This window comes from Aethalodelphis obliquidens, unplaced genomic scaffold (assembly GCF_003676395.1).
Source record: "Aethalodelphis obliquidens isolate GAN/ISIS:26980383/991018 unplaced genomic scaffold, ASM367639v1 scaffold9, whole genome shotgun sequence".
In the NCBI taxonomy this organism is placed as follows: Eukaryota; Metazoa; Chordata; class Mammalia; order Artiodactyla; family Delphinidae; genus Aethalodelphis; species Aethalodelphis obliquidens.
In genome coordinates this window covers 14875097-14888106 of record NW_020837953.1, presented here as the reverse complement: position 1 = coordinate 14888106, position 13010 = coordinate 14875097, and the positions used below count along the sequence as shown (strand labels likewise).

Sequence of the window (13010 nt, the reverse complement as noted above, 5' to 3'; positions counted from 1 at the left end):
AATAGCAGTGGGCCACCACTTGGATGGTGGGCTGCTGCAGTGCTGGGAGCAGAGAGTGGGGTGTGACAAGGAAGCAGTACTCTGCGGGATTGTGGAGGTGTGGTTGTTGGGGTGCGAGGTGCAAGGTAAAGGGAGTGCCCCTCTGGTTCCCTCAGGTCACCTCTGTGAGAGACAGAGACCATCATCCCAGACTAAATCCCCTCGTTACCAATTTTCAGAGCCCTCCCCGCGGTCCAGTGCGGTGCCTGTGTGCTCTGTTTCATGTCTGTCTCCCACCGAGCCATAACTCCAGCCAGGAAGAACGCCCACTGTCATGCTCACTGCTCTGTCCCCAGAATTTGGCATCCTCCCTGGCACACAGCAGGCACTACTGACCAAGACACAGTTTCAGATTGAAAAGCAGAAGGAGAGGCGCCCTAGGGGCTGGAGACCGGCCAGGTCAGCTCACCTAACCCAGGCCCCTTCTCTGGGCTGCCAGACTGCCCAAGCCTCCTCCTCTGGCCTGGGAGCCCGGTGTTCTCAGCTTCCAGGGAGCTATGACTGGGGTGAGGGAGAATGAACTGTATTCGGTCAACCGGGGGGTCACTTAGACTGGGGTGGTGGGTGCCCACTGGCTGCGGCTGCCGCTGGGAGCCTGAAGGGGGAGGAGAGATGGGAACCTGGGAGGGGGAGGGGCAGTGAAGCAGCCATCATTGCAGAGGGAGCTAAAAATAGCCAGAAGAGCTGATGTCATCGGGTTCCCACAGCTCAGCACCCTGCTCACTCACACACACACACACACAAATGCACACACACTCTCACAGACCCAGATACACACAGACACAAATGTGGGCATGCATGCATGCATGCGCTTGCACACAAACACACACATACACTCATATAGGGGAGGGAGGCTCTTCTGGGTCCCAGGGCCGCAGAGGCAGGGAAGTCTGGCGAGTGTGTTTGCATGTATGTGTGTGTGTACCTGGGTTTGCATGAGTGTGATTGCAAGTGTCTATACGCTTGTGTGCTGCGTCTAGGAGCACGCATGTGTGTGTGTGTGTGCTCATTTGTAGGCACGTGTATGTGTTGTTACATGCGTCACGTGGAGAGGTTTATATGCATTTGTGTCAGTGCACATATGTTTATAGGCATGTACTTGTATGCATGCGTGAATTTGTTGCATTGTGTATCTGTGAGTCCAGTTGTATTTACATGTCTGCATGTGTTCCTGTCATGTGTCTTTATATGTGTGGGCCCCCCTGTGGGCCTTGGGCACTAGCCTAGCTAGCTTCCAGCTCTGACTGGGGTTCAGCACCTTCCCCCTAAACCCTGAGAAGCCTCATCCTCCGCCAGTGCTGTCTGGGCATGATGTGTCAGTGAATTCTCTGCCCTCTCTCCTCCTCTCAGGGTCCCAGTCTCTGGCAAGCCTTGGAGTGGATGAAAGCAGACAGAATTCATTTTCTCCTCACAGGCTTCCCAGGGGGCCAGGCCAAAGGTCTCAGTGTTCACTCCCACCCCCAACCCTCAAGGAAGGGAGCCCTGGAACTGGAGCCAGACCTCAGGACATTGGGACACACACTAACTTGTGCATAAAGTGACACCTTAGAGACACAGTCCCTCACAATGTTTCCTGCCACTGAGACACAACTCCATAGAGACACACCCCACGTAAACTCAGTTACACCCGATGACACATGGGCGCACATGCGGAAATCCAAGTGGAAAATCCCCAGGCCTGAGTCCCACTTTCTGGACTCTAACTCAGTCTCACCCCACCCCCAAACACCCCAGCTAAGCTGTTAGTCCTGGAAAATACCAACCTCAGAGAATGGCTGTGGGGCTGAAGATGGTACACCCCGCTCAGAAGCTGACACTCTCCTCCTTCCGGCCGCCCGCACCCGCCTCCTGGCCTTCATTCCTCTTCGTGGAGATGATGCCGCTCTCTCCGACCCGCTCATATGCTCACAAACACACCTTGACACACACAGCTGGCAATAGAGGCACATTCTTTGCAAAGGCATGTTCAGCCACATGTCTGCTTAGATCCCCATTCTCTTGGTGTCACAAACACTGACCATAAGAGGCACACAGAGCCACATACACCTCTCGCTCAGGCACTCATGGTTTACACTGGAGCAGTGAAATCTGTCTTTCATGCTATTCTTTTCTGATCTGTGCCTCTACCTCCCTCTCCAAGGATCTGGCTTCTTATACCTTCCAAGATGTTTCCGGAGATCCTTTTCCCTGTGCAGACGGGAGTGCAAGGCAGGAAGTTCCCCCACCTCGTAGGCCAGATCAAAAGCTGAGGCCAAAGACGGTGTGTGTTGCTGACCTTGTTCTGTCCTTCCACTGTCTTACTCTGAGGCCTGCTGCTGTTGCTGAAGCCTATCCCTGGGAGCATTCAGTCCCAACCCTGCCCTTATACCCTACATAGTCAGCTGGAAACACCTTGGAGTGGGGTAAAGAGTTGGAGCAGAAAGGATTGTTATTTGTCTGCTGTTTACCACCCGTGGCCCTTAGGAGATGCAGGTCCGGAGCCAGCCAAGCTTCTGGACTAGTTTCTGGGCATTTCTAGAGGATCAGAAAGCTGCCACGTTGACAAAGGTGTCTGAGTACTGAGGAGAGGAAGGAGAGGGAAGAGTGTGAGGAAGGCAGAAGTTCTGGAAGCTCCACTGCTCCTCGATTCTCCTGTTTCCCCAGGCCCTCCACTTCCAGCCAATACATCCTCTGTTAAGGCTCTCAGCCTGAGGGATGCCTGCCATCAAGACCCCACTATACCTTTGGGGTGATAATTCACAGAAGGTGTGTCCCCCACAGTGCCTGCACAGGGCTAATGTGGGGAAAACTTGAGTGGCCCCGTTTTTCTCACCCCCCACCCTGGCTCAGGGCCCTCGGCTAACCTTGCAGTGGAAGGATCCACACCCTGGTGGTGGCAGTATGGGTGTTGTTGATATCCATGGCCATGGTGGCAAGATTGGTGGCTGCAGTGGTGGCAGCTGGGCCTTGGGATTTCTGCCGGTACCTTCTGCGGCTACATTTAAACATCCTGGGAAACCGGAGCCGAGGTCAGCCCATACCTGGCCTCTGGTAGGGGGAAATTACGCCCCGGGGCCGGGCTTCCCTGGTGGCGCAGTGGTTGGCAGTCCGCCTGCCAATGCAGGGGACACGGGTTCAAGCCCTGGTCGGGGAGGATCCCACGTGCCGCAGAGCAGCTGGGCCCGTGTGCCACAACTACTGAAGCCGACGTGCCTAGAGCCTGTGAGCCACAACTACTGAGCCCATGTGCCACAGCTGCTGGAACCCGTGTGCCTAGAGCCCGAGCTCCGCAGCAGGAGAGGCCACCGCAGTGAGAGGCCCGCACACTGCAACGGAGAGTGGCCCCCACTCGCCACAACTAGAGAAAGCGCACGCGCAGCAACGAAGATGCAACACAGCCAAAAATAAATAATAAATAAATAAATATATAACAAGCCCTGGGGCCAAGGGGCACAGACAAGCTGAGAAGGCCCCATGGGCGCAGGGAACTTCTGTCATGTGCCTGATGGTGCTACTGGCCAGGGCAGCTGAGGCCTCGATGACATACAGAGTCTATGTAAGAGTAATGCTGTTTATTACAGGTCCTGATCCCCAGCCCCTCCCTTAGGGGCCAGGCTCCCTCACAATTCTCTCCATGGGTCCAGCCAAAGAGCCAGAAAACCTCAGCTTGGCCCCTTGGAAAAAAGGAACTCTGAGTAAAAAAATTCCTCCCTCATTTTCTCACTCATCCACATTAACAATGTTTATTGAGTACTTACTGTGTGCCAAACACAGTGCCAAGTCCTTTACAAACATAATCTCATCTAATCCCACAACAACCCTACAAGGAGATTCTGTCATTATTCCTATTTCATATACAGTCGATTCTTGTTATTCGTGGTAGTTAGCCCTAATAAAGTCACCACAAACACTGTATTAGCAAATATTGAGCCAATGCTCCCAGGAGGAATACAGGATTAGATTCATACTAACCTCTGGTCACAACATTTTTCAACTGAACAATAACCTAGTTTATTTGTGTTTCTGTTAAAGCCACTTCATTTAAAATATATTGACGTCAATAACATTGAACTCACAGCCAACAAATGGCCAACGTTTGCCTGAATGAAGTTTATCTAACACATGTATTTTCTTCATAAGGCATATCACAGCCTTCTTGCACTTCGGAACACTAGAGAGCACTTCAGCACTACGCTGGAGGGAGTCTTTAATAGCAAAGTCACCAACAAAAAGCACAAAAATGCAAAAAACATGACAGACACTAAATAGGCCGCAAAAAGAACACTTGTTTACATTGTGAGAGCTGAAACAAGAAGGCAGAGCGTCCCCTTGTTCAACCTCAGCATGGTAGACAACTCAAATTTTTTGCAGCTCTGCGCATGTCCATGAATGACCACAAAAGTGCTGTGAGTATTGGTTTGGAGTTTTAAATCATTTTTAGTGAGTGGGTAAATTCACAGATATGGAATCCATGAATAATGAGGATCAACTGTACAAGGAAACTGAGGCTCAGTTAGGCTCACACAATTAGAGGCAGGCAGGGATTCAAATCTGGGATGGCCGAGGCCCAAAGCCCAGACGTTTAACTCCTGCTATTCTGCAAGCATTCATTCATTCAGAAATGTGCACTTAACCTTCTGTGCCTCTCTTTCCCCATATTTAAAAAGCAGATGAAAAGAGAGTCTTATCTCATAAGATTGTTGTGAAAGGAGAAAAAAGACTTACTATATAAGTGATGCATTTAAAACATGATATGTACAAATGTTAGTGTTAACAGCCTTCCTCTCTCTCCTGTCTCTTCAACTGCCTCCTCCCATTATAAAAACAAAACAAATTTTAAAATCTTCCATCCCACACCCCCTCTGGCTGTGACTCTCCTTATGCTGAACTTTTCACTCTGTGGTCATTCCCTTATGTCCCAGAATGGGAAGAAAAATCTCATTTTAAATCCCACTTGAAAACCCCATAACTACTCTGTTATACAGACCAGGAAACAGAGGCTTAAACCCAAGTCTAAGAAATGCCCCTTGGGTCACACAGCTAATAAGCAACAGAACCAGGATTCAAGCACTTGGTCTGAGTGACTTAAAAGCCAGAACTTTCCCAGCACCTCGACCTCCAGGACCAGCAGCCCCGGAAGGATTGACGATGATGGGGATTACCGAGCTGTAGAACTTGGTGGGGAGGGGTCGGGGGAGGAATGGGGGCAGTGCTTTTGTGTGACCATGGTGCCCCCTGCTGGCAGGAATGGAAGGGGTGTATGCAGAGTGCTGAGAGGACTGAGGAGAGAGAAAGGGTGGGGAGGGAGAAGAGTGAGGAGGAAAGACTCAGGGGAGGAGAAAGATGGGTTGAATGTTTTTGGGTTTTTTAAACATCTTTGTTGGAGTATAATTGCTTTACAATGGTGTGGGGTTGAAGTTTTGTGGAGAGAAAAAGACTAGAAGATTAGGAGTCGTTTGCCACTCAGAGGAGGGGGCAGAAAACTCCAAGCCTTGGCCGTTGCCTTGAAAGCATGTGTGGGCATGCCTGCGTGAGTGTGTGTGTGTGTGTGTGTGTGTGTGTGTGTGAGAGAGAGAGAGAGAGAGAGGGAGGGAGAGAGAGAGAGAGAGAGAGAGAGAGAGTGTTTCAGTACGTACTTCAGATGTTGCTCTGTTGATTGTTGCTGGGAGTCAGTCCACACAGTTCAGAGTGTGTGTGTGCGTGTGTGAGTGTGCATTCGAGAGCACTAGGAGGTGTTTGTGTGTGTGTGTCTGAATATACAGCTTGGGCAGATGTGCGTGCCTCGAGCATGCAGGGTGTGTACGACAGTATCAGCAGGTGCAGGGTAGGAAGCGCCTGTGCGCTGCCGTGGTGGAGGGCACACAGTTCTAGGAGGCCACTTGCCCCACCCCCAGACCTCTCTCTCCTTCAGGTCAGGAGGGGCGTTGCCCATGGCTGGCGTTGCCAGGAGGAGCCCCGAGGCGGCTGGGGCTGTGAGGACAGAGCGCCAGGCAGCAGGGGGGCAGCAGGCGCTGGAGGAGGCGGACGGGCTGCGTGTGGGGTAGGCGGGCGGGCAGAAGGAGGCCTTTAAAGCACCTGCCCCACCCACAGGTGAGCAGTGCTGTGGAGAGCCAGCTCCGTCTCCCCGCCTGCCCACTCAGTGGCAGTTCCCCGGAGCTGCAGTTCCCTCTGGAGCCTCAGCAGATCCCTCTTTCAGAACTCACTACCAAGAACCCTGAACAGGTGATGGCATAGGATAGAGACTATCCCGTGAAGTGAAATCAATCTGGAAACAGGTTTGGGGAGTTGGAAGGGCCATGGGGAGGGTCTTGGAAGAGTCTAGGATTGGTTTCGGGGGGAGTGGAAAGCCCAGGATACACAGGTGCCAGGGAAGGGCATGGAGTGACCCTGTAGCGTGGGAGTCAGGCTTGGGGTGCCAGTAGAGGAACCTGGGATGTTAGGATTTCAGAGTGCCAGGTGTTGGTAGAGGGCCTGGGCAGTACAGAGGGATAGGAGCGTCAGGATGGCAATTGGGAAAAGTCCTGAGGTGTCAGAGTCCAGATGCAGGAAAAGCTTGGTGATTATGTGAGTCCAGGATGCTGGAGTCTGGTGTGTCAGCCCAGGTTGGGGGTGGGGGCAGGGAGCAAGGTCCTAACACACACATCTGCCTCCCAGGAGCCACCATGCAGTGCTTCAACTTCATTAAGACCATGATGATCCTCTTCAATATGCTCATCTTTGTAAGTGTGGGGGTTATGGGCTCTTTGGGGTTCCCTATAGGAGTAGGTCTTAACCTGAGCAGAGCCCGAACTGGGGAAGAGGAGACTGCTATGCCCAGATTCTTTCTGCAAGTTGAGGAGGTGCAGAAGTCTTCCCAAATGCTGAGTCCTGGTCCCAGTAGCAGCCTGGCTGCCACACAGTTGGGGTGGAGAAGGTTAGGGGCATCCTCTCCCTTCCAGGAAGCTTCAGCTCAGGCAGGCTTACAGCAGGGCAGAGTAGGCTAACAGGCTGGGGCCCCAGTGAGGGGAAGGGGTTTGCCCAAGGTCACCTCGTGTGGAAGGAAATTCAGTGGCCTCTGTATGATGGGGAACCAAAAGCACAGAAGGCCCAGAGACATCGGAGCAGAGTGTCAGCTGCAAGCAGCCCTTATTCATTCAACAAACACATTGCCTAAGACCCTGTGCTGAGTGCTGGGGTGACAGGTAAGCAAGCCCTTTCTCTGCCCTTGGGGATCTCAGGTCCAGCCGGTCAGATAGGCAGACAGTTTTGACATAGTATACGTGGTCTTAGCACAGGGGTCCACAGGAGGGGCTTGAACCCTGCCTGGTCAGAGAAGACTTCTAGGAGGAAATAGCTGAGGCTAGGAATTTGCACTGAGTGAGGGGGTTGGTAAAGCATGCAGAAAGGCCCAAAGGCAATGAAATCAAATATTGTTCAGAAAACCAGGAACAGATTATATAGGGCATGTTTGAGGAAGCTGAGCAATGAGGCATGAACCCTAGAGATGGGCAGAAATGGACAAAATGGACAAAGGACAAAGCCCTTGGATGGTGGCTAAGGGATGGAAGAAGGGGCAAGGGAGACATCATCTTGGAGATGATGACCACGTCTCTGGCAAGAACAACCTGGGGGATATCTCACAGGCAGCTGTGTACCCAGTGGGGTTGCAGCTCAGGATATTTGAAAGTCATGTGCCCATAGGTGATTGTTGAAGCCATGGGAGGGGTGAAACCACTCAGGGAGAGTGGACTCCAGGAAACTCAGCTTACAAGGGATAAACAGGGAAATGGCCACCAGGAAGCAAATGAAGAAAGAGCAGCAGGAAGCAAACCAGGAGGGCGAGCGAGGTATCAGGGAGGTCAAAGAGGATCCACCCATGACTAAGCACATGTCACCAGAGACCTTGGCGCCACATGAGAGTGGGTTAGGGTGAGTGAAAGGGGAGGAAATGGAGACATGAAGTATAGATGAATTTGGAGGAATTGGGCTGGGGGGGAGTAAACTCTGACTCCGATGTGGTCTGTGCCTTGGGCTTCCTCTGGTTTCAGGGAACTAGACTTTATCCATGTATCTGAAGAAGGCAACAGGACTGAAGGGATTTGGAGAGCAGGGGCTCTGGCCCGAGGGGGTTAAAGGCAAATCTGGTTTGGTTTCTGCTTCTGTTGCCCTTGCCTCGCCAGACTGGGCAGGGCAGGCCTCAGACTCCTTGAAATTTGACCCTGTAGGCTAAAAGCCCAGCTTTCTGTCCTTGGGCAAACATGCCTGGGATCCACCCACCATCTGCCACCTCACTCCTGGTTCTAGCCTCAGTTTCCATAGCCGGGAAGTAGGGACTGGACACCTACCTAGGCAGTGTCAGGCTGATTTATCCACTGAAGCTCTGGATCAGCAAGGCTTTGCTCTAAGCTGTGGGAACTGGGCAGTGCCCTCCTCCCCAGTCTAGGCTTCAGGATTCCCTCTGAGCTGGGGGTTGAGCCAGAGAGCCCCTAAGAGCTCTGGCTGTACTTCCTCTCTGGTGCCTCAGTTTCCACTTGGGTGGCAAGGAGAAGTCTAGGCTGGTTCTGGAGGGAAGCCAAATGGGGCCTTGGGGTGGGTATCCCTTCTCACCACCACCCTCTCCAATGTTGGGAGCAGGTGTAAACCTCAGCCATGCCTCTGTTGCTATGGTGACTGTGGAGACTGCTCAAGGCTCCCACCCCCCTGTTTCCACCTATCAGAGGACAGTCGTTCCAGGCACCTGGAGGGGGGAATGGAGAGGGGGGCGGGGGGGAGGGGGAAGCTGCTGGGGGGGATGTTCACCTACTTTTTTCACCCCTAGCTATGTGGCATGACCCTGGCAACAGAGAGGGAAAGCCTTGCCCCTCCCCCCACCCTTCAGCTATTTCTGGAATCCCTGATCCCATTTATATCTGCCTAGGTGTGCAGCCTGGTGCTGGCTATGGATGTTCCAGCTCCCATCTTTCTGGCTCTAATGGATGTTTTTCCTCCCTACAGGATGAGTTTTTAGACTCCATAGTCAATAAAGGGGGAAGTTTCTCGTCTCCCATCTCCCTCACTCAGTTGCGTGGTAGGGAGCTGCTTGACGGCACTGTTTCAAGGCCTGCCTCTCTGTCTCCAGCTGTGTGGTGTGGCCCTGTTGGCAGTGGGCATCTGGGTGTCAGTCGACGGAACATCCTTCATGAAGATCTTCGGGCCACTATCATCCAGTGCCATGCAGTTTGTCAACGTGGGCTACTTCCTCATCGCAGCTGGCGCTGTGCTCCTCACTCTTGGTTTCCTGGGCTGCTATGGTGCTCAGACTGAGAACAAGTGTGCTCTCATCATGGTGTGTCAAACCCAGCTCCACAGGCCCGTAACCGAGACCCAGGGTCCCTCACCCTTGACACCAGGCCCTGGGGATCCCCAAGCCCTGCTCTGGACTCCAGGGGCCTCAGCCAGTGGGGCCCCTGACTTGTTTTCATGTGGGGGTGGGTTAGGGCAAGGAATGCATGAGGGACTGTCTCTCCCTAAAACTCAAGATCCCTGTTCTCCACTCAGTTCTTCTTCATCCTCCTCGTCATCTTCATTGCTGAGGTTGCAGCTGCCGTGGTTGCCTTGGTGTACACCACAATGGTGAGGAGCGGGGATGGGGCAAGGGGGGAACAACTGGGCAAAGCACTGCGAATGGCCACCCTCCCTACCAGGCCCTAAACACTGACTTTCCCCACCCAGGCTGAGAACTTCCTGACGTTGATGGTAGTGCCCACCATCAAGAAAAAGTACGGTTCCCAAAAAGACTTCACCCAAGTGTGGAACTCCACCATGGAAGGGGTAAGGTGGGCTGGGGGAGATTTTGGGGTGAGGAGAAATAAGCAAGGCCCCACTGACCATCTCTTCTCCTCATCTTCAGCTCAAGTGCTGTGGCTTCACCAACTACACAGATTTTGAGGACTCTCCCTATGTAAAAGAGAACAACGTCTTTCCCCCATACTGTTGCTTTGACCGTGACAATGGCACATTTGTGGAACCCTGCACTAGTGTCGAGGCCCAGAACCAGAAAGTAGAGGTATAGGTTGGCCTGGGAGGTTGGGCTGCTTTAATGGCCCCGGAGAGCTGAATGTGAGTGGGGGCAGCTGCTGACTATAGATGCTCTCTCCCCTCCAAGGGTTGCTTCAATCAGCTTCTGTATGACATCAGAACCAATGCAGTTACCGTGGGTGGTGTGGCAGCTGGAATTGGGGGCTTAGAGGTAAGGAGGGGAGGAGGTTGGGGCAGGATATCCCCATGGGCTCAGGGCTGCTTGATCCATGTCTGAGGCCTTTCTGGAAGAGACAGACTTCTAACAAAACTTCATGTTGAATGTCTGGGGGCCAGGGGACTAAAGCTTAAGGACCCTGATCATGTTTCTTCCTCTCTGCCTGTTCCTTTCTCATCAGCTGGCTGCCATGATTGTGTCCATGTATCTGTACTGCAATCTGAAATAAGTCGGCTTCTGCCTCCGCCACTGCTGCTGCCATACAGGAACTGGGAAGGGGCACCCCAGCACTGCCAAGAGGCAGTGATCAGCGTGGAGACAGGATCTAACAGTGTCACTTGGGCTGGAGTGGGCCTGGGGCCAAATAGGCAGCACCCCCTTGAACCTGTGCCAGACTTGTCCTTCCATTGGTGATGTTGGGGTCCACCTATTTCAGAGCCTCTAAGGTAGCCAATCCTCTTGCCCATTCCTCCAGTCTGTTTCTTAAACCCTTGATACTCTCTCAGGCCAGGGGGGTGGGGTGCTCTTGGTGATCCCAGTACTCCACAGGGGGGATTAAAGGCACTGCACCGATAACACGAGCATATGCAAAATCAGCAGTCACCAGGCAGATGTGTAGAAAGCACTTCAGAACTCAAAAACCCATTAAAATGTTTCCATTTGGACTCTTTTCGTGTATCCTTCAGGAGAGGGACCCATCATGCCTCAACAGGCCTCAGATTCCTGTGGGGCTATTGACTCAGAAGGCTCCCAGAAATGTAGCAGAATGGAAGTAGCACGGAGGTGGGTGGCTATTTCTCACCTTCATTCGGATGCCAGGAATGGGAGGGAGCCTAGCAAGGATGGCCAAGAGGACACTGAGGGAGGAAGCAGGGGCTGAGCCAGTCTGCAGTCCTATAATGTGGGAGGACTTTGGCCTGAAACTGCCCTCTCCTGGGTAGGAGCACTGGGCTGGAAAGCTATGAAAATAAAAAGCTTGTGCCCAAGTGGGGGCAGGGAGAGCCGAAATATTGCCAGGGCGATGGAAGAGGGTCATTCCTTAGGCTCTGGGAAGCCCTCCGGAAGCCCCCATCAGGGGACCCAAGCTGCCTACCCTTCTCATGCAGGCACAGCCCCCGACCTGTCCCTGCTTTGGGGACTTCAGAAAGAATTTCATTTACTCTCGGTCTTTGTTGCCCAGGGCTCTATAGATTTGATCTCTTATCGAGTCTTAACCACCCCCATGTTCCAGAAACTGGGCCTAGAAAGGCCAAGTGACTTGTTCCAGGCCCACAACCTCCCATGAAGAGCTGAGCCTGGATGTGGGTCCGGGACATCTGACTCCAGAGCCGGGTGGGATCCTGGCTGACATGGGAACATGACTTACTTTTAGGCCAGAATGTCCCAGACATAGATCTGATTGCTGCTGCAGGAGACATAGCACTAGGGTGGGAGGCTGTGGCCAAAGGATATGGTGTCTACTACCAGGCGAAGCCCAGCCTGGCAAACCAGTCCTCCTTGCTTGCCTCTGAGCCCTGGATTCCTCTTCCCCGGTTTTACTAGGGCAACCCAGATCCATCACCCTCGTGAATCCAAAAAGGAACTGCGACCTAGCCGGTGCAGTGCAGTGCCTGAGAGCTGGCCTGTGAGGCCCAGATCAGCAGCCTGCTGGGAGGATGGGCAGGTAGAGCACTTAGCCCCCTCCCACCTTTACCACCTTTCTATGCCTCTCACACTACCCCACCCCCAGGCACCTGTATAGAGACTACAAGGGATTTGTCTGCCCTGGGTGGGCCTCCTCCACCTCATTATGAACTAATTGTTCCTCAACCTGGCTGTTGTGGCACCTCAAGCGCTATCTCTACCTCCAGCAAACACTGAAGCCACACACCACCCGTGCCATCGCCGAGCGGGGCTCCAGGCACCGCTTGGAGAGGCAAGGGCAGAGAGCTGGTGACAGGGCAGAGCTCCAGCCAGCTCCTGCCTCCCTGGCCAAGGCTCTACATAAGGAGCTCATGAGGCTCACTTTGCAAGGGCTCTGCAGGCAGACCCCTTCTCCAAGTGTCCTACACTTACTCTCTTGAACCTAAGTCCTTCACAGTTTCCTTAAATGTCATGCCCTGTGCCTTGGGCTATCTCAACCACTTCCTCTGGACAATCTCATCCATTTTCTGGTGCTAGCGTGACCAACTTAGATCTTCCTGACTTCTTTGGATCACTGGTTGGGTGATCTGATGAAAATGATGGCTTTTCTCCAGAAAAATGCCCAGATATGGAGTCTACATACAAAGTACCCTAAGGACCATAGACATCCTTGTTCCTATGTCTCCACCGGCAGCCCAGTCCTCACTTCCTGAATGATGCCCATTCAGCTCTGTCTCATCCACTTCCTTCCCACCTCCACTATACTCACCTGCTCTCTATCACCGCCCCCCGCCCCCATCCCCAGGTATCCCTTTGTGCTCTCTCTTGCTCCATTTTTGGGGACAGGTGCCCTGGCCCAGACACGAGCTAGGCAGAAAACAGCCTGATGGTTAATTAAACAGTGGGAATGGGGTATAGGGTGGCCGCTCTGAGCTCAGCCCCAAGTAGGGTGGGGCAAAGGTCAGGCTCTGTTGTTCTAGGGTAAAAACATTGGAGTTTGAGACTTGGGCATCCCCTGCTGGCCAAATGGCCCCAAATGGAAGATAAACCTGTGGAGGACAGTAAAGAAAACCCATCATCCATCATGACCATCCTCTCTGCCACCCATCTCTCTCTCTTTCTCTGTCTCTGTCTCTGTGTGTGTCTGTCTCTCTCA

General features: G+C 53.0%; 2 protein-coding genes across 2 annotated transcripts; one reads left to right on the top strand and one right to left on the bottom strand.

Moving 5' to 3' along the window:
• Positions 1-2553: 2553 nt before the first annotated feature.
• Positions 2554-5245, bottom strand: P3R3URF (PIK3R3 upstream open reading frame). Its single transcript, XM_027110748.1, is given in 3 exon segments — positions 2554-2597; positions 2883-3103; positions 5181-5245. Coding segments are annotated over 3 exon segments (330 nt in total).
• Positions 5246-5255: 10 nt separating this feature from the next.
• Positions 5256-13001, top strand: TSPAN1 (tetraspanin 1). The gene is made up of 8 exons (XM_027108668.1): positions 5256-6240; positions 6673-6737; positions 9116-9322; positions 9535-9609; positions 9709-9807; positions 9887-10042; positions 10142-10225; positions 10413-13001. Exons 2-8 carry the CDS (start codon positions 6681-6683, stop codon positions 10458-10460), a joined length of 726 nt encoding a protein of 241 aa, XP_026964469.1. The 5' UTR covers positions 5256-6240; positions 6673-6680; the 3' UTR covers positions 10461-13001.
• Positions 13002-13010: the final 9 nt, after the last annotated feature.